Raw genomic sequence first — 14,951 nt, 5'->3', positions numbered from 1 at the left:
CACATTCTATTTGGGTCGTTTTTAATCATTATGGCCATTTGTTTATATTTTTTTCTTAGAGATAACCTTAAATATAGAACTAATATGAGTTATCAAAAAGTTTTTCATTTCAAATATTTAACAAAACAATATAATTAAAACTAAAATTCAAAATTACTAATTAAGTTAAAATTACTTCCTTCATTCTAATTAATTCACGTGCTAAGCAGTAATAATTGCTTGGAAACTTATCTAAACAGCTCCTCCAATTTCTCTCTCTCGTCTTACATATGTGAGTATGAGGTTTTGAGCTACTTACTCAATTTGTGCATCATGAAGGGATAAATACGTGTGCTTTCATTCAAGTTTTTAATTTACATATCCTAATCCTTGCAATCATTATTTCATCTCTCTATCTCCCGATCGTTGTAAAAAAAAAAAAAGTAGAAAATGAAATAAAAAATTACAAGAATGCTCATCAAGATCAAGATGACCATATATATCCGCATCATAAAAGACAAAAACTCCCTTTCAACTCTCAATACTCTCCACAATCGACGATCCTTCATGGCTCCAAGGGCTTCAAACAAACTTGAACCCCATATTTGGGCTTAATTGTGAGGACAACCACAGGGGCATGACGGTAATTTTCAGAAATAGTGAAGCTAAACCGAGAAATCAACATGGCTAATATAATCTTAGCTTCCATTAAGGCAAATGCTTGTCCAACACAATTTCTAGGGCCAGAAGCAAATGGTAAAAAACGGCCAGGAACAAATGACTTTGAAGTAAATCTCTCTGGGTTAAACTCATTTGCATCTTTACCCCATAGTTTTTCACTATGATGAATAGCCAGCACAGGGATCCAAATTGATAAGCCCTTAGGGATATAAAGGTCACCTAGCACTATGTCTTCAAACACCATTCTAGGGAGCACAGATGCTGGGGGATACAACCTCATTGATTCGTTGATCACCATATGCAACTGAAATATCAAATAACAACTTTGGTTAGTTGATTATTGTGTTGGCCACGGAAGCCAAATCAAATGCTGCAGCTTGAACTATATTCCTTGTGAAAATTAATGCTGAATCTTTGACCATCTTTAGGAAAATCTAGCATTTAAATATAATAATTACTACTGCATTCTATGGTACACATGAATATTCTAGTTAGTCTTCCGAGCTATCTATCAATCGAAGAAAATCTCTTAAATTTTCCAAGTGGGTAGCCATGAACCTTGCCATTGAGTTGAGTAGGGTCAACTTATTTTCTCTCTCTCTCTCTCTCTCTCTTTTTTCCTTTGTCTCTTTTGAAGAAAAATACAAATGCAAAAGTCACAAAGATTGAAATTCTGAGTATGATTTTTTTTCCTCAAAAAAGTATTGCCGTATCGTTATTCAGAAAATGAATTAATAGCTTTAAACTTTTGCTCCCTTGGACACTCTAAAAAGAAAGATAACCATTATAAATATTCTTTAAAATAACACCAACTACCGGCGCACGGGTGCAAAGATGATCGTTAGATAAATTATTTTTTGTTTGTTTCTTTATACACAAATATTTGGGTTAGATTAAAATATTTCTTAGCTGTCCTTTCTGATCGTCGTGCTAATAATAACTTAAAAGCCTAATGTAAAAAAAAAGCCTAAGATGTTTAGATTAATTAGCCTTTTGGCCAAGAAACTACAGGCTAAACTTATATAACCCTATTTATTAATGAATAACTGTAAATACCTATATATATATATATATATATATATATATATATATATTATTTTATTAAATTCTATGGACCACCCAATTAAAGTTTTCCTAAAACTGGCTCATGCTGGGTTTTAAAAGCAACTATCGTGTAGGCTCTATAAAAAGTAATACTTGACACCTCTAAAAGTAAAATTTATATAAAATTACAATAAAATAAAAAAATAAATTTTGTTTAAGATACAAATTTGACCAACCTGCCGCTTCCCACTGATCCCCTAAAACTAGCCTAAAATAACCCTCTCTCTCTCTCTTTGTGAAATCAAAAGAAGATTTTCCAACCTTCACAGGACAGGGGAGATGGTTTAAACTTTAAACACAATGAGAGAAAATTATTTATTAATTAATAATTTAAATATGTTTAACGTCCTTTTGATAAATTATTAAATTTTATTTTGAATTCTTAATAAAAAAATTGTTTTGAGTCTATAATATATTAAATTTTTTTGTTTTAAATTCTATCGTTAGTAAAGTAATGATGGGACATAATTATAACGGTTGATAATGTTTAAAAAATGAATTTTTAAGATCCTTAATTAATTAAATTATTGCAACACAAAAGTGATTTTGGTTACTTACAAGAGTGAGCTTGGAGAGTTGATCTAGAGAGGGAATTCCCCCATCGCAGACATTTGTAACCTCAGCTCTGACTTTGTCTTGCCAAGATTTGTTGCTGGCTAGTAACATAACTGTCCAAGTGAGTAAAAGTGCAGTGGTTTCATGTCCTGCAAAGAAAAATGTTTTGCATTGATCCATCACTAGCTGCAGATTGATGCTGCTGTTGTTATTGTTTCCATTCCCTTTTTTCTTCTGCATCTCATTCAGGAGCATCCCCAGCAAATCATTCCCATAAGAATTGCTCCTTCCAATCTCCACACAGTCTTTTCTGCTTTGTATGATCTCCATCAGCAGAGTCTCCACCTCCATCTTCAATGACTTTATCTCTCTGTTATACTTGCTTGGAAAAAACCTGTGCAAACACATTGATATTGACATCAATTAAAAAAAAGGGAGGGGGACAAGGACAGACAAAAATGCTTGGAGATAAAAACAACTAAGATGGAATAAGACCGACACAACTATAATGCAAACCATGGTGGAATAAGAGATATTAAAAATGTGATTATTCACATGCTTCCGGATAAAAAAAAAGCAAGGAATCCACTCAGGTTAAAACACTGACAGGTTTATCATCATGCACAGAAATAAACATTGATTTAGCAAAATTGATTTTGAAGTGGTGCGGATGTTTTTATTCTAAAAGGGAATTAGTGGTCCAAAGCAAAAAGTTATTATAGTTCAATCAATTTTGAACTTGGAATCAAATATGTGAATATTTACTTAAAGTCATGTTGTGAGGTGATATTTGAACGTGAATCTGGAACTACACACACGAGGAATCACAGAAATTTAAAAAAGGAAAATACAAAGAGTTTTGAAAACTAAGAAACCTGCTTCCAGGGATGCAAAGATGACGACTTGCTTGAGCACAACGAGTCTGCAGCAGCGTGAGGAGGTGGAATATTTTCTTCCCTTTCTGGTAGCTGGTACCAAACTCAGTCCTAGAGATAATATCCGCAGTGAGTTTAGTCATGTAGTGACCAATCTCCACCTCAGTCTGGCCACTCTCCAACGCAATTTTCATTGATTGGAGCATCTCCTTAGTGCATTCCACCATGTGCCCAGCATAGCTCTAAAAGAGATTTTTAACACCAACCAACCGTTTGTTAAACCACCCAAATTTATAAAAAAAGGGGAGACTCCAAAACAGTAACAAATTTAGTAATAAGAGTATCAAATACCTTAAGTCTGTCTCCCATGAATGCTGGGGCAACGATGTGACGTTGGTGGTACCAATCTTCTCCATTTGCCATCAACAATCCTTCCCCAATGAAATTCTTGGAACCTTGTCTTTGCTGCCAGGATTTCCCAGATACCGTGCTGTGTTTTGAAAGGAACTCTTTGATCAATTTAGTCTCGGTGAGACACAACCTTGGTTCTGAACCATTCCAATATAGAAACCTCTTTCCTGCCACAGTCAAAATTAACTTCATCAAAATAAAATTATAGAGATCATATTGTTGTATAAGTTTGATTAATTTGTACACACATATATAAATATATAATTTATGCACAACATACCAAATTGGCCAGACCAAAGTAGAAAATGTGGGAGAAGACGGCCAACAATGTCATGGCTTATGGTTTTCATGTCTTGGGAGGTTGCTTTGGAGACAAGGGAAGCCATGTCTAGGATGTTGCCTGTGAAGAAACAAGGTTTAGGGCCACGGACACCTTGCATATCCATCATCTTTTTTATGCGTAGTGGTGTGAGCCAGTAACATGAGAGGTTGTCATAGACGAGTTTAAGTAGGAGAATAATACCGACTATGGCCAAAAGGGGTGTGAGGACCACCATAGTCATATTAGAGAAATCAGAACTAGCTAGTGATCGAGGGTGGCTAAGCTATTGTGTAAGTAATAAGATGCTTGTGATGGGAATTTGATGCGTGACTCTACATATATATATATATATATATAGTGGGAATTTGATGATGATCGCTTCCATTTTATATAATACTAAACTGCTAGTGAAAGCCTATAGTTTGGTTTAGTGGGTGTGTTGCCCATGATCTTAATTTGCCTATGTTCCAATTTCAAGAGAATTTATTCAACCAATTGTACTACTATTTCTAGGCGAGTTGTTTTGGTGCATACGTGCTACCATTTCAAGAAAACTAGGTGAATGTTTAGTGTTGCCTTGTTGGAGTTATTTTTTCGAAAACCAATCGTTTTTATTTTCTCTCACAAAGGTGTCACGGTCTTCCTATCACTTCTAAGCCGGCCGGTGTAGTATGTACATAAAAATGAGAATGTCTTGGCCACAAGAATGTTGTACATGATCAATGAGAACAAATAATAACGGGTGGAAAGACAATTGATTATGTACTAATGGACTAATTTTTAAAGCAAAATATTGACTATGAAGTATTTATGAGATTATGTAGGAATAAAGTTTAGATTAAGTTCTTCGTATTTTTTTCATTAAGTTCTCAAATTAAAATGTCACATGTAAATAGATATATTTTTTTTAATTATATTTTTAAGGGTTTGATTTTTGAACATGTGAAGAAATTAGGAGAGGCAAAACTCACTTATATAATTTTTATTCTTAAAAAACAATTAGTTTTTAGTGTGTGTTTTATCCATGGGAATGGAACTTGGATATCGGACTACTTAGTATCTATATAAAAAAAAACTAACTCCTTGGTAATGGTCTTAAGGCACACCAAAAAAATAATGTCATGTATTATTGTTTTTATTTTTTTTTATACCTATTTGATTAGGATTTTTGTCTCATTAATCGAACCTTCAGATATTTATGTAAATTTTGATTATTTAGACTGGTTATGAAATTAATTGTTGGCTTAACAATTATTCATACTTAAAGTTTGTCACTCTTCATGTTAATCACAAATCGAACTTAGTACTCTCCCACAAATTCAACTGATATAAGAACATCTTTAATAAGTTAGATTACCTTGAGTTCAAGAATCCTTAACTAGATATGTTATTATTCTTGCTTAAGATTTCTTCATGTCGGAGGTTGGATTTTAGAAGAACTCTCAAGAACTTTATTTTTTTTTCAAAAAATGTTATTTGTAACGCCATTTAAGAGAAAAGAGAGATTATGTTTTTTTTGTGAAGTAAAATGGAAGAACCAATACAACTATAGCAAAAAATGACAAAAAATCTTGCATTCTATGTGGTATTATAGGACTTACAAAAATAATTCAAGAATTTAAAATAAATTCTTTTACTAAAGATGTTCTTATAAATTAGGTCACATATATTATTGCAATGAGTTTAATATATATGATCAGATAGTATAAAATAATTTTATAGAGTCATCTAATCACAATCCATATAATAAGTTTTACTTTTTACATGTGAGTTAAAAACTTTTTTGTTCTCTATTTTAATTTAGCAATAAATTCTAAAAAGATGATATTCAATGTTAGAAAAAAGAGAGAGGATAGTCTTAAAAGAGGATAAAATCTTAAATGAAAAACTAGGCTCATAAACTAGTTATCTTTTACTTAATTTTTTTTTATGGAGAAAACATTTATGATTTGACTCTTATCATTCCCCCACATGTATAATCACATAACATTTGATATTTATCAAGCTAACAGATATATGTCGAATTGGTCCTACAATCAAGTGAGATAAACATTTCATCTTTATAAATGGAAAATGATGAAGATCAACCCATGTATGTTTTTAATATTGTAACTAAAATGTCGAATTCTCATGTAAAAACCAAAATAAAAAAATTAAGATGAAATATAAGCATAATTTTTTTAACTAAATAATTTACACATTAATTGATTAAGAATATTAATAATAATAATATAAAATCATCTCTATTTCAACAACTTACTTTTATTTTTGAGAAAATAGATTATGTAGTAATGTAAAATAATTTTATATTGTCATTTATCATAATTTATTATGCGTGATAAATTTGTTAAGTTTCATAATAATTATTTTAAAAAAGTATATCAATTATATTTTGTAATTGAAGGATAATATAAAGTTATTCTGCTGTATAAATATTCACTCTTTATTTATTTTTTACTTTTTAATATGCTTAATTGAGTTTCAATAAAAAACATCACCTATTTCTACTTTTTATAATTTAAATAATTAACATTTTAACCCCCAAAATTCTATAAACTTTAATTAGGCATGACACCCGCGCGGGGCAGGGGCGGAGAGTACTCTCCCGCTCTCCGTCCCCGAACCTTACCCTGCTCTCCATCCGCTTCCCCGTTCCTCATTGTGGGGGTATTTATTGTCCTGTCCCCGTGCCCCGACTCCCTACAAGGACCCCGTTTTAGGTTAAGGTGAAACGAACGGTGAAGAAGGTGAAGACAGTGTGAAACGGTGAAACGAACAGTGAAGAAGGAACGAAGATGAAACAGTGAAGAAGAAACAAAGGTGAAAAATGAAGTCAAGGAAGGAAGTCTAAATGTTTGATGCAACATTTTAGGGTTTGGATAATGTGTGTGTGTCTTTGTCACTTGTGAGATATTTCATATATATATATATATATATATATATATGATAATTTTATTTTGTATTTTTTTTACTAGTAAAATACTATATTAACCCTTATATTTATGTTATACATATTATATATAAGTAAAATTCTATATGCGTGGATATATGGGAACCCGGCGGAGACGGGGAACATAGTCCCCATCCTCGTTCCTGAATTAGTTGCGGGAGATTTTTCATTCTCATTCCCGTCTCCACGAGAAATTTTTCTCCGTCCACAGAGCTCCGATTTGGACAGTCCCCACAAAGATCACAAGTTGTGGGAAGAATTGTCATCCCTAACTTTACTAAATAAGTGCTATAAATAATCCCAGGATACCAGATGCATTTTATCACTATTTCATATGAAAACATGCGCACGAGTTTCACAAAATTTTTAAAGATTGGCACTTAAGCACCTGCAACTTCATGAGTGCTTGAATCTTGATAACAACTTGCTCTTAATAATTACCGGTGTTTAATAAATTTCCAGCTGAGAAATTTGATCTGACATTGCCTAATCATAGCAAGTTATAGACACAATCTAACATGTTTTGCCTAAAATATAATAGGAATAGGTCATGATTCACGTAAAATAGAATTCAATTTATAGCTAATTATTTTCTTTACTCCTTTCATTTATTACTTTTCAAATTAAAATGACACATAAGAAATATTTTTTAAGATTATAATTTTCTATTTATTACTAGTTTTTCACGGAGGTGTTATTTTTTAATAGAAGAATATAAAAAACATGTAATTTTATTTTGATAAATAGACAACTTGACCGCTTAATATAATACGCATGCGGCAACTCGTTTACATGGATTTACTTGTTCACTTTTTTAAAAAAATACAAAATAAAAAATACATGTAAATAAACCAACATGCTTATAAAATAAATTGTAAATAAACCAACATCGCCTGATATGATTGAATGATAATTATGCTTCTTAAGTTTGCAGTCTGGATTAATTTCGATACGTGATTATGGATTATGGGAGAGTATATATTAGATATTATAAAAAAAAGTATATATTAGAGAAGTTAGTCTTTTAAATAAGTTTTCATATATAAAGAGATTAATCTTTCACTCTTGGGATATATATCATAAAAAGTTATTTTTAGAATAAATGAATTTCTCTTCATATATATATATAAAACAATCTTTCTAGCATAACTTGTGCTGATATAGAAATTGAATATATGACAGATGAAATACAGAGTCTTTTCAAGAATACTTCGAATTTGCAAAGAAAATGGATGAAAAGCAACCACAGGCTGGGCGTGGAAGATCTCGGGATTAAGAAGGAAAGCCAACCATAATGCACCACGGTCTCCCTGGGGCACAAACCATAGTTTCGGTTTGAAAAATGTAAATCTTTTACCCGAATTAATTTGAAAAAATATTTCAAATTGTCGAATTCGTCATATTGATTTGGATAGATGAATATTCCTATTATCTGAACACTGAAAAGCTTTCTAATAATTAAAATAGTTAAGCTAACTTATTGATTTATAAATTTAGTAAAATTATATTTTAAAGTAACTAATAAACATAAAAGAAAAAATTGAACGTGTTTAATAGTTTTAATTTTATTATATTTATAAAAAATATATTTTGGGATAATTATATTTTTGTTTTTTAATTAATTTTAAATTTTTTAATTTTTATTTATAAATCAAGTATTTAATTATATCTTATTTTACTTTTTATATATTTTTTCATACTTTACATTTTAATATTAATATTAATTTATATTATATCTTAAAATATTTTTAAGTAAGTTTAAAATAAATAAAGAATAAAAAAAACTTAAGTAGATGTCATATTTTATCATGTTAATTAGTATAATAGTTAAAATATTTCAAAGTATAATGTTAAAATCATAGAATGAACAATATAAATAATGTGATGGTTGAAATAAAAATATCTAAAAAAGTAATAGAAAAATAAAATAAACCTATCATCGATATTAACAATATCTTTTATTAATACTTCAAAATAAAAGAGAGAGAGAATGAGCAAGAAGGGTGACAGCCAACTAGTAATGAAAAATATATATAAAAGAGTTACACATATTTATTTTTTGGCTAAAATATAATTTTCACACCTTATTTTTTTAAATCTATGATTTTAGTTTCTTTATTTTTTAATTGAGATATTTTGTCTCTTATTTTTTAAAATTATGAAGATTTTAGTTTTCTTATTTTTCAATTAAGATATTTTGTGACCACTTTTAAAAATATACAAGTTTAGTCCCTTTAGTCAATTTTAAACTTTTGACTATCTAGTTTTTAATTCTTTGTTTTAATAAATTAAGTTTATTAATAATTAAATAATTTTTTAAAAATTATCATGTGGATAGTAAACAAACATGTAATAATGGTTATAATGACTAAATTTGTAGATTTTTTAAAAATGAGATATGAAATGTCTGAATTAAAAAATAAAAAATAAAAATCGTAAATTTTTTAAAAGTAAAAAATAAAATATCTTAATTAAAAAATAAAAAATTAAAAACACATTTTAAAAAATAGAGCAACAAAATTTATATTTTAACCTTATCTTTTAGTATGAATATGTTAATCAATTGTTATCGTAAAATACATTAATAAAGTAACTTGTCAACGAATTTATACTTAAAAAAAAATGTGTACATTGACAAATTTGCACCCTTATTTTTTGGGTAGGAACACGTTGAAAGTTATAACCATATAATAAAACAAACACCTATACAAGTTGATATGAGAAAAAAAAAATTGAAAGTACTTTAACGTATGAATATAGAAAATTGTTGAACCGTTCATTGCACCCAATGAGAGATAGCTACTATTTACCAGATCAGCATGCATGCCAGCATATATGGCAGGCTTTGTTCCTGCTCAGATGTCTCCCCAATCAGTGGGGAAGAAGCCTGGCTTTTCAGCTACTCCATATATAAAGAACACTACTCACTACTGCTTAAGAAATGCACATTCACTCTAGCTGTCAAATTTGATTTTATATATTAGTTTTCTATTTTTTCTTTGGGGTAAAATGTACAGATTTTCGTGTCAGAAGAACTTACTAGGAAAGCATTTAAGTTGACTTTGTTGAAAAAAATAAAAGTCTGTAGTTGTCAGTTATTAGTTGGGACTTGGGACAGAAGACTGAAAATAAAAAACACGTACACCTTAATTTACTGGTTCTTCTGCTAGGCACCAGCAGAGTGAGAAAATAACATCGATCATTCAAATAAAGTGATCAGTATCCTACAATAAAAATTAATTAGATGGTAAAAAGAATTAGGATCCCTAGCTATGTAAGACTCTTCTAGATGTAATGTAATGCTTTTCTGAATAGATCGACTAGAATAGCATATATTGTATCAAAACTTGCGGTGTTTTCCACCATGCTGCTACGCTTACAGGTTGCCTTCACTTGCCTTTACAACTCATGATCAACTACCCTTTTAGTCTGTTATATAATTTTTTTTATTCTATCTTATGCAAGCTATAATTATGATATAGAAACTATTTTTTGAAGATGATATCCAAACATAAAATTAAAACTCTAAATAAATGTATCCATTTTGTCCTATTTGAGTGAGGATTTTTTGCCGTCTGATTTGTGTATATTCAGGGATTGATCCTGTGGTTATATGACCGTCGACTTGTTGCTTTGCTGTGTTCATGTCCCAAAAGAAAAAATAAACAATGAAAATGGCTATTTTGACATAACTAATTATAAATTTAACGATACATTGCTTTAATTTTCGCTTTTCCCTTGGCACAATGGCATGCATGATAAGGATTGATTCCATTTTTGTTACAGACATCTTAAATATTAATTTAGTCATGTCATAAGTAATCTTGGTAGATATATATTCATGATAGACATTCAAACAAATATTTTTAATTTTTTAACTGTAATTTATATTTTTCCTTTACTGTTATGTTTTAAACTTAATTTTAGACCAATACAATTGGAAACTTACAATAATTTGATAAGTTTGTAATTTAGTTGCATCTAAAATGATTCATACTCATTTCAAATTAAAACAAGAGTTCACTTTTATGGTTTAAGATTTTTAATTTAGATTAATTTTATATGATTTTTTAAACAAAATATATTAGACGACTATAAATATAATACGACATATAAAATACTATCTCAAACTATTGTTAGTTAATTTGAGTTATTATATATGGATTTCATTTATTGACAAATACGGAGTAGTTAAGAAAAATGCGTACCATCATCAAATTAAATGTTCACGTTTGGATTAGATCTTTTCTTTCTTCTTACATGAACATCTGAATAGAGAGATGATCGCAAATTTTGTAATGTACTCTTCAAATGTCTACAAAAGCCAATTTGTTGTATATTTGCTTTGTTTTGATTTCTAGACACTCTTCTGATATTCCTAGTAGTATTTAATAACATGAGAAAACTTAGATCCTTCGTCCTTGACATTTCTTACACCATCAAACATAATTTGCATAAGGCATAATTTATTACCACCCTTAAAGTCGATACCCAACGGGGAAAAAAATGTCTTTGATAGGACAGAAATGATTGTGAAAGCAAACTACTAGAAAGTTAGTTAAGTGGAATATATAGCAAATAGTCATACATCAATAATTTTTTATGAAAAACAAAAGAAAAGCAAATACTCGATCTGAAAGCTTTTAAAATTTCGATGATGCAAAAAGGATGTGTAAACAGCTTTTGTATGAAGAATTGTTTGTGAATCGTTATCGTTATCATTATCATTATTTGTGATATAATTGACTACATTTAAATTTAATATTAGGTAATTAAACCTATTTTTAGTTTTTACTAAACTGAAATTCAATTACATGATCAATAGTTAAATTCAACAGCTATATAATATACTTGCAAAGAAAATTTAGAGGCTACGTGAAATTTGTTTGAAGACTATCGGTAAAGAGTAGATTTGGAAATAGTAAAAGAGTTCAATTTTGATGTATAGTGTAAAAAAATTATATTATTAGGTAATTGAAATTATCATAAATATGATTTTTAAAATAATTATTATAAAAGATAATTAATTTTATCATACACATTAATTTATAATTAAATGATAATATATATATATATATATATATATATATATATTACAATGTTAATATATTTAAATTAAATTCAAATTAATTTGTAGTAGAAAGAAAATATTTGTTTGGTAAACAGTGTTTCTTTCCAAGCCAAGCCTTTTCGCCAAAAGGTTATCTAAACATTACAACTAGGGCGGCCCTTTTGGAAGCCCTTTGTTCTAAAGTAGAAGATGCCTTTGACATTGTGTGTACTGAAACTGGCATATTAATTAATCCAACTATGAAAGGAAAGGGTTGTTCAGATAAAGAGAAATTTTTTTTTATGGTTAATTTGGAGTTACCTAATAAGAATAAAGTATAAAACTTTAACACGATTATTCTTTTATAAACCAGAAGAATATCTAGCTATCCATGGCTTATATAAAAAAATGTAGGCATGTGGCACATTTTGGAGAATGCATGCATGTGTTTGACTCTTCTAGCAACACACGACTAGTCTCTTTAATAGTTATCGTTTCTTTTTCTTTAGTACATGTAGATGCTTGATAATATTATCATAGAACAAAATTGCATGCAAACCAAATTAATTATTACATATTATTGATTACTTGATTACTATAACGGGAAATAACTATTTTTATTTTTGAATGTGTAATTTGTTGATAAATACATTCTTAAAAGATAAAAAGTATAAAATTTAATCATCGAACATGTAAAAAGTATAACAAATATATTCGGTCATTAACTTCTGTCCATCACCGTTAATAAAATAGTTTACGTGGCATAGATAGACAAATTTGTCACTGAAATAATTGTCAATGTGATCATCTCTAATTACCAACATAGAGACATATTTGTTATATAATATTTTCTTGACTTTCTATATTCTCACTCTCTTGGAATAGGAATGGGTAAATAGTCACTTTTGTTCCTAAATGTATAATTTATTGACAAATGCGTTCCAGAAAGATAAAAATACAAAATTTAATCTCAAAAATGTAAAAAGTACAACAAATATATTCAGTATTCATTAACTTCTATTTGTTGTCATTAATAAAATAGCCAAAACTTGAAGAAGTAAAGTATGAGATATATTTATCTTTTATTTGTAGCATATTATGACTAATCATTATAACTTAGAAAAATTGGTCATGATTAGTACATTATTATAATGTTTATTTTGAATAATTTTTATTGTGACAGAATATATTATGGTTGATAATTAATATTATCGTTATTATTATGTATGTTTTAAATTATGTTTGCCAATATATTTTTTAATTGATTATTGTTATGTTATATTTGTAACGATAAAAAATGATAAAAATTTATTCTAAAACTATATTTTATTCTTACATGAAATAAAATTTTATATATAACAAATTAGTCCAATAAAAACATACTGATATTTAGGTCCAATAGAAAAATTACTGACATTTTTATCTATGTAAGAAAAAATGACTCACATTTTCCTCCAAAATCAAAATATTGACATTTTCATCCAATAAAAAATTACTAATATTTACGTCTAAAAATAATATCTTACTGATATTCTCATTCAATCTAATCAGTATGGTCACATTAATAATCATTTCAATAACAAATTTGTCTCTCTATGTCACATAGATTGTTTTAATAACGATGATAACAAACGAAAATTAATGATCAAATATATTTGTCGTATTTTTCATACTTTTAAAGACTATATTTTATATTTTTATTTTTCAGAGACGCATTTATTAACGAATTATATATTCAGGGACAAAAATAATTATTTATCCTTATTTAATGTTCAAAATTACACAGAACAAAGAACATGAAGAACCAACTAGTACAAGAGAACGATACTTTAGTTTTTGAAATGGAGAATTAAGAGAAATATATATAATTCTATTCCAAAATTGGTCAAGGCCATCATTTGAAGAAGATCGCGAGTAATAATAATCTCACTTTTTGCACATGAATATGAGTCAACGTGAAGAAATATTTTATATATTTAGAATTACTTTTGAATTTTCCGAGTCTTCTATTCTTTGAACTACGTACGTATCTAGGCTAATATGTACCAAAGTAGTTTAAGAATCCGTCCATGGAACCCAACCGAAAGCTTAACAAAGCAATTCCTTAATATTAAAGATCAACAACTTAATTAATAATGTGCTTATAAAAAGAAAAAGATTAATCAGAATCTAGTCCAAGAATCCAACACCTTTTTGGCTTTGGATATGTTCTATATATCAAGATGCCATGCACTATCAAACGGTGGTGATTGGCATGACGGTGCGTGGAAAATATCCGTAATTATAGTAATTTTGAACGTTAAGAAAGATAGTAAATTAAAGGAAGCAGAGTATCATTATAGGATATGGTTGTAGTTTGAAAACGGATTTCTAGTAAAATGTCATCCTTGGCGGAAAGGGCTTATAGAAAATAATCAAAAATGTGCTAATGATTAAAACGTAAGTTTTCCATGGTATAAAAGTGAGAGGGGTTGTTGTTGACCTGCAATTCAAAATCTAATTGCACGACAATCTCACAGCCTTCAGCTTTTTGTATTATGTTTATACAATTTTCTTCGTCTTTATAGAACAATTTTGTAACGAGTAATTATTAAAATCACATCTGTAATTGAAAATTAACTGCATGCGATCGGAATCTAGAAAATGGTAGGGGCATATTCCCATGTGGGAGTTGGCAGTCCTTAATAGGGACATGCTGCAAAAATCAAATAATTAAGAATGGAGAACAATCATAGTATAGATGCCCTTGTACCTTTAAGATGGGGATATATCGGAGAAAGCATGCACAATCTCTTGGTGTATATTTTGCTTCGTAGCTCCCTTTTTCTCCCATCATTGAAATGGAACGACACAAATTAATTAACAAACTTCGTTCCCAAACTGAACATGTGAAATCTTCTTAGGATCTTACTTGATGCGTACGGTGGCTCTTTTTCATGGGGAAGAAACACAGAAGAGACGCTTTTATTCATATCAAAAGAAACAAGACCCTTGTTACCACATTGTCAATTGCTACATCTTTTC

The 14,951-nt window shown here is 29.0% G+C and overlaps 1 protein-coding gene across 1 annotated transcript; it reads right to left on the bottom strand.

Moving 5' to 3' along the window:
* Positions 1-315: 315 nt before the first annotated feature.
* LOC100812443 (cytokinin hydroxylase) lies at positions 316-4,385 on the bottom strand. Its single transcript, XM_003532290.5, has 5 exons — positions 3,886-4,385; positions 3,546-3,772; positions 3,195-3,436; positions 2,323-2,713; positions 316-964 (listed from the first exon to the last, which is right to left on the bottom strand). Exons 1-5 carry the CDS (start codon positions 4,166-4,168, stop codon positions 545-547), a joined length of 1,563 nt encoding a protein of 520 aa, XP_003532338.1. The 5' UTR covers positions 4,169-4,385; the 3' UTR covers positions 316-544.
* Positions 4,386-14,951: the final 10,566 nt, after the last annotated feature.

The sequence above is a fragment of the Glycine max genome, chromosome 8 (assembly GCF_000004515.6).
Source record: "Glycine max cultivar Williams 82 chromosome 8, Glycine_max_v4.0, whole genome shotgun sequence".
NCBI lineage: Eukaryota > Viridiplantae > Streptophyta > Magnoliopsida > Fabales > Fabaceae > Glycine > Glycine max.
Note: the sequence above shows the minus strand (reverse complement) of the source record. Positions and strands in the feature narration are given on the sequence as shown.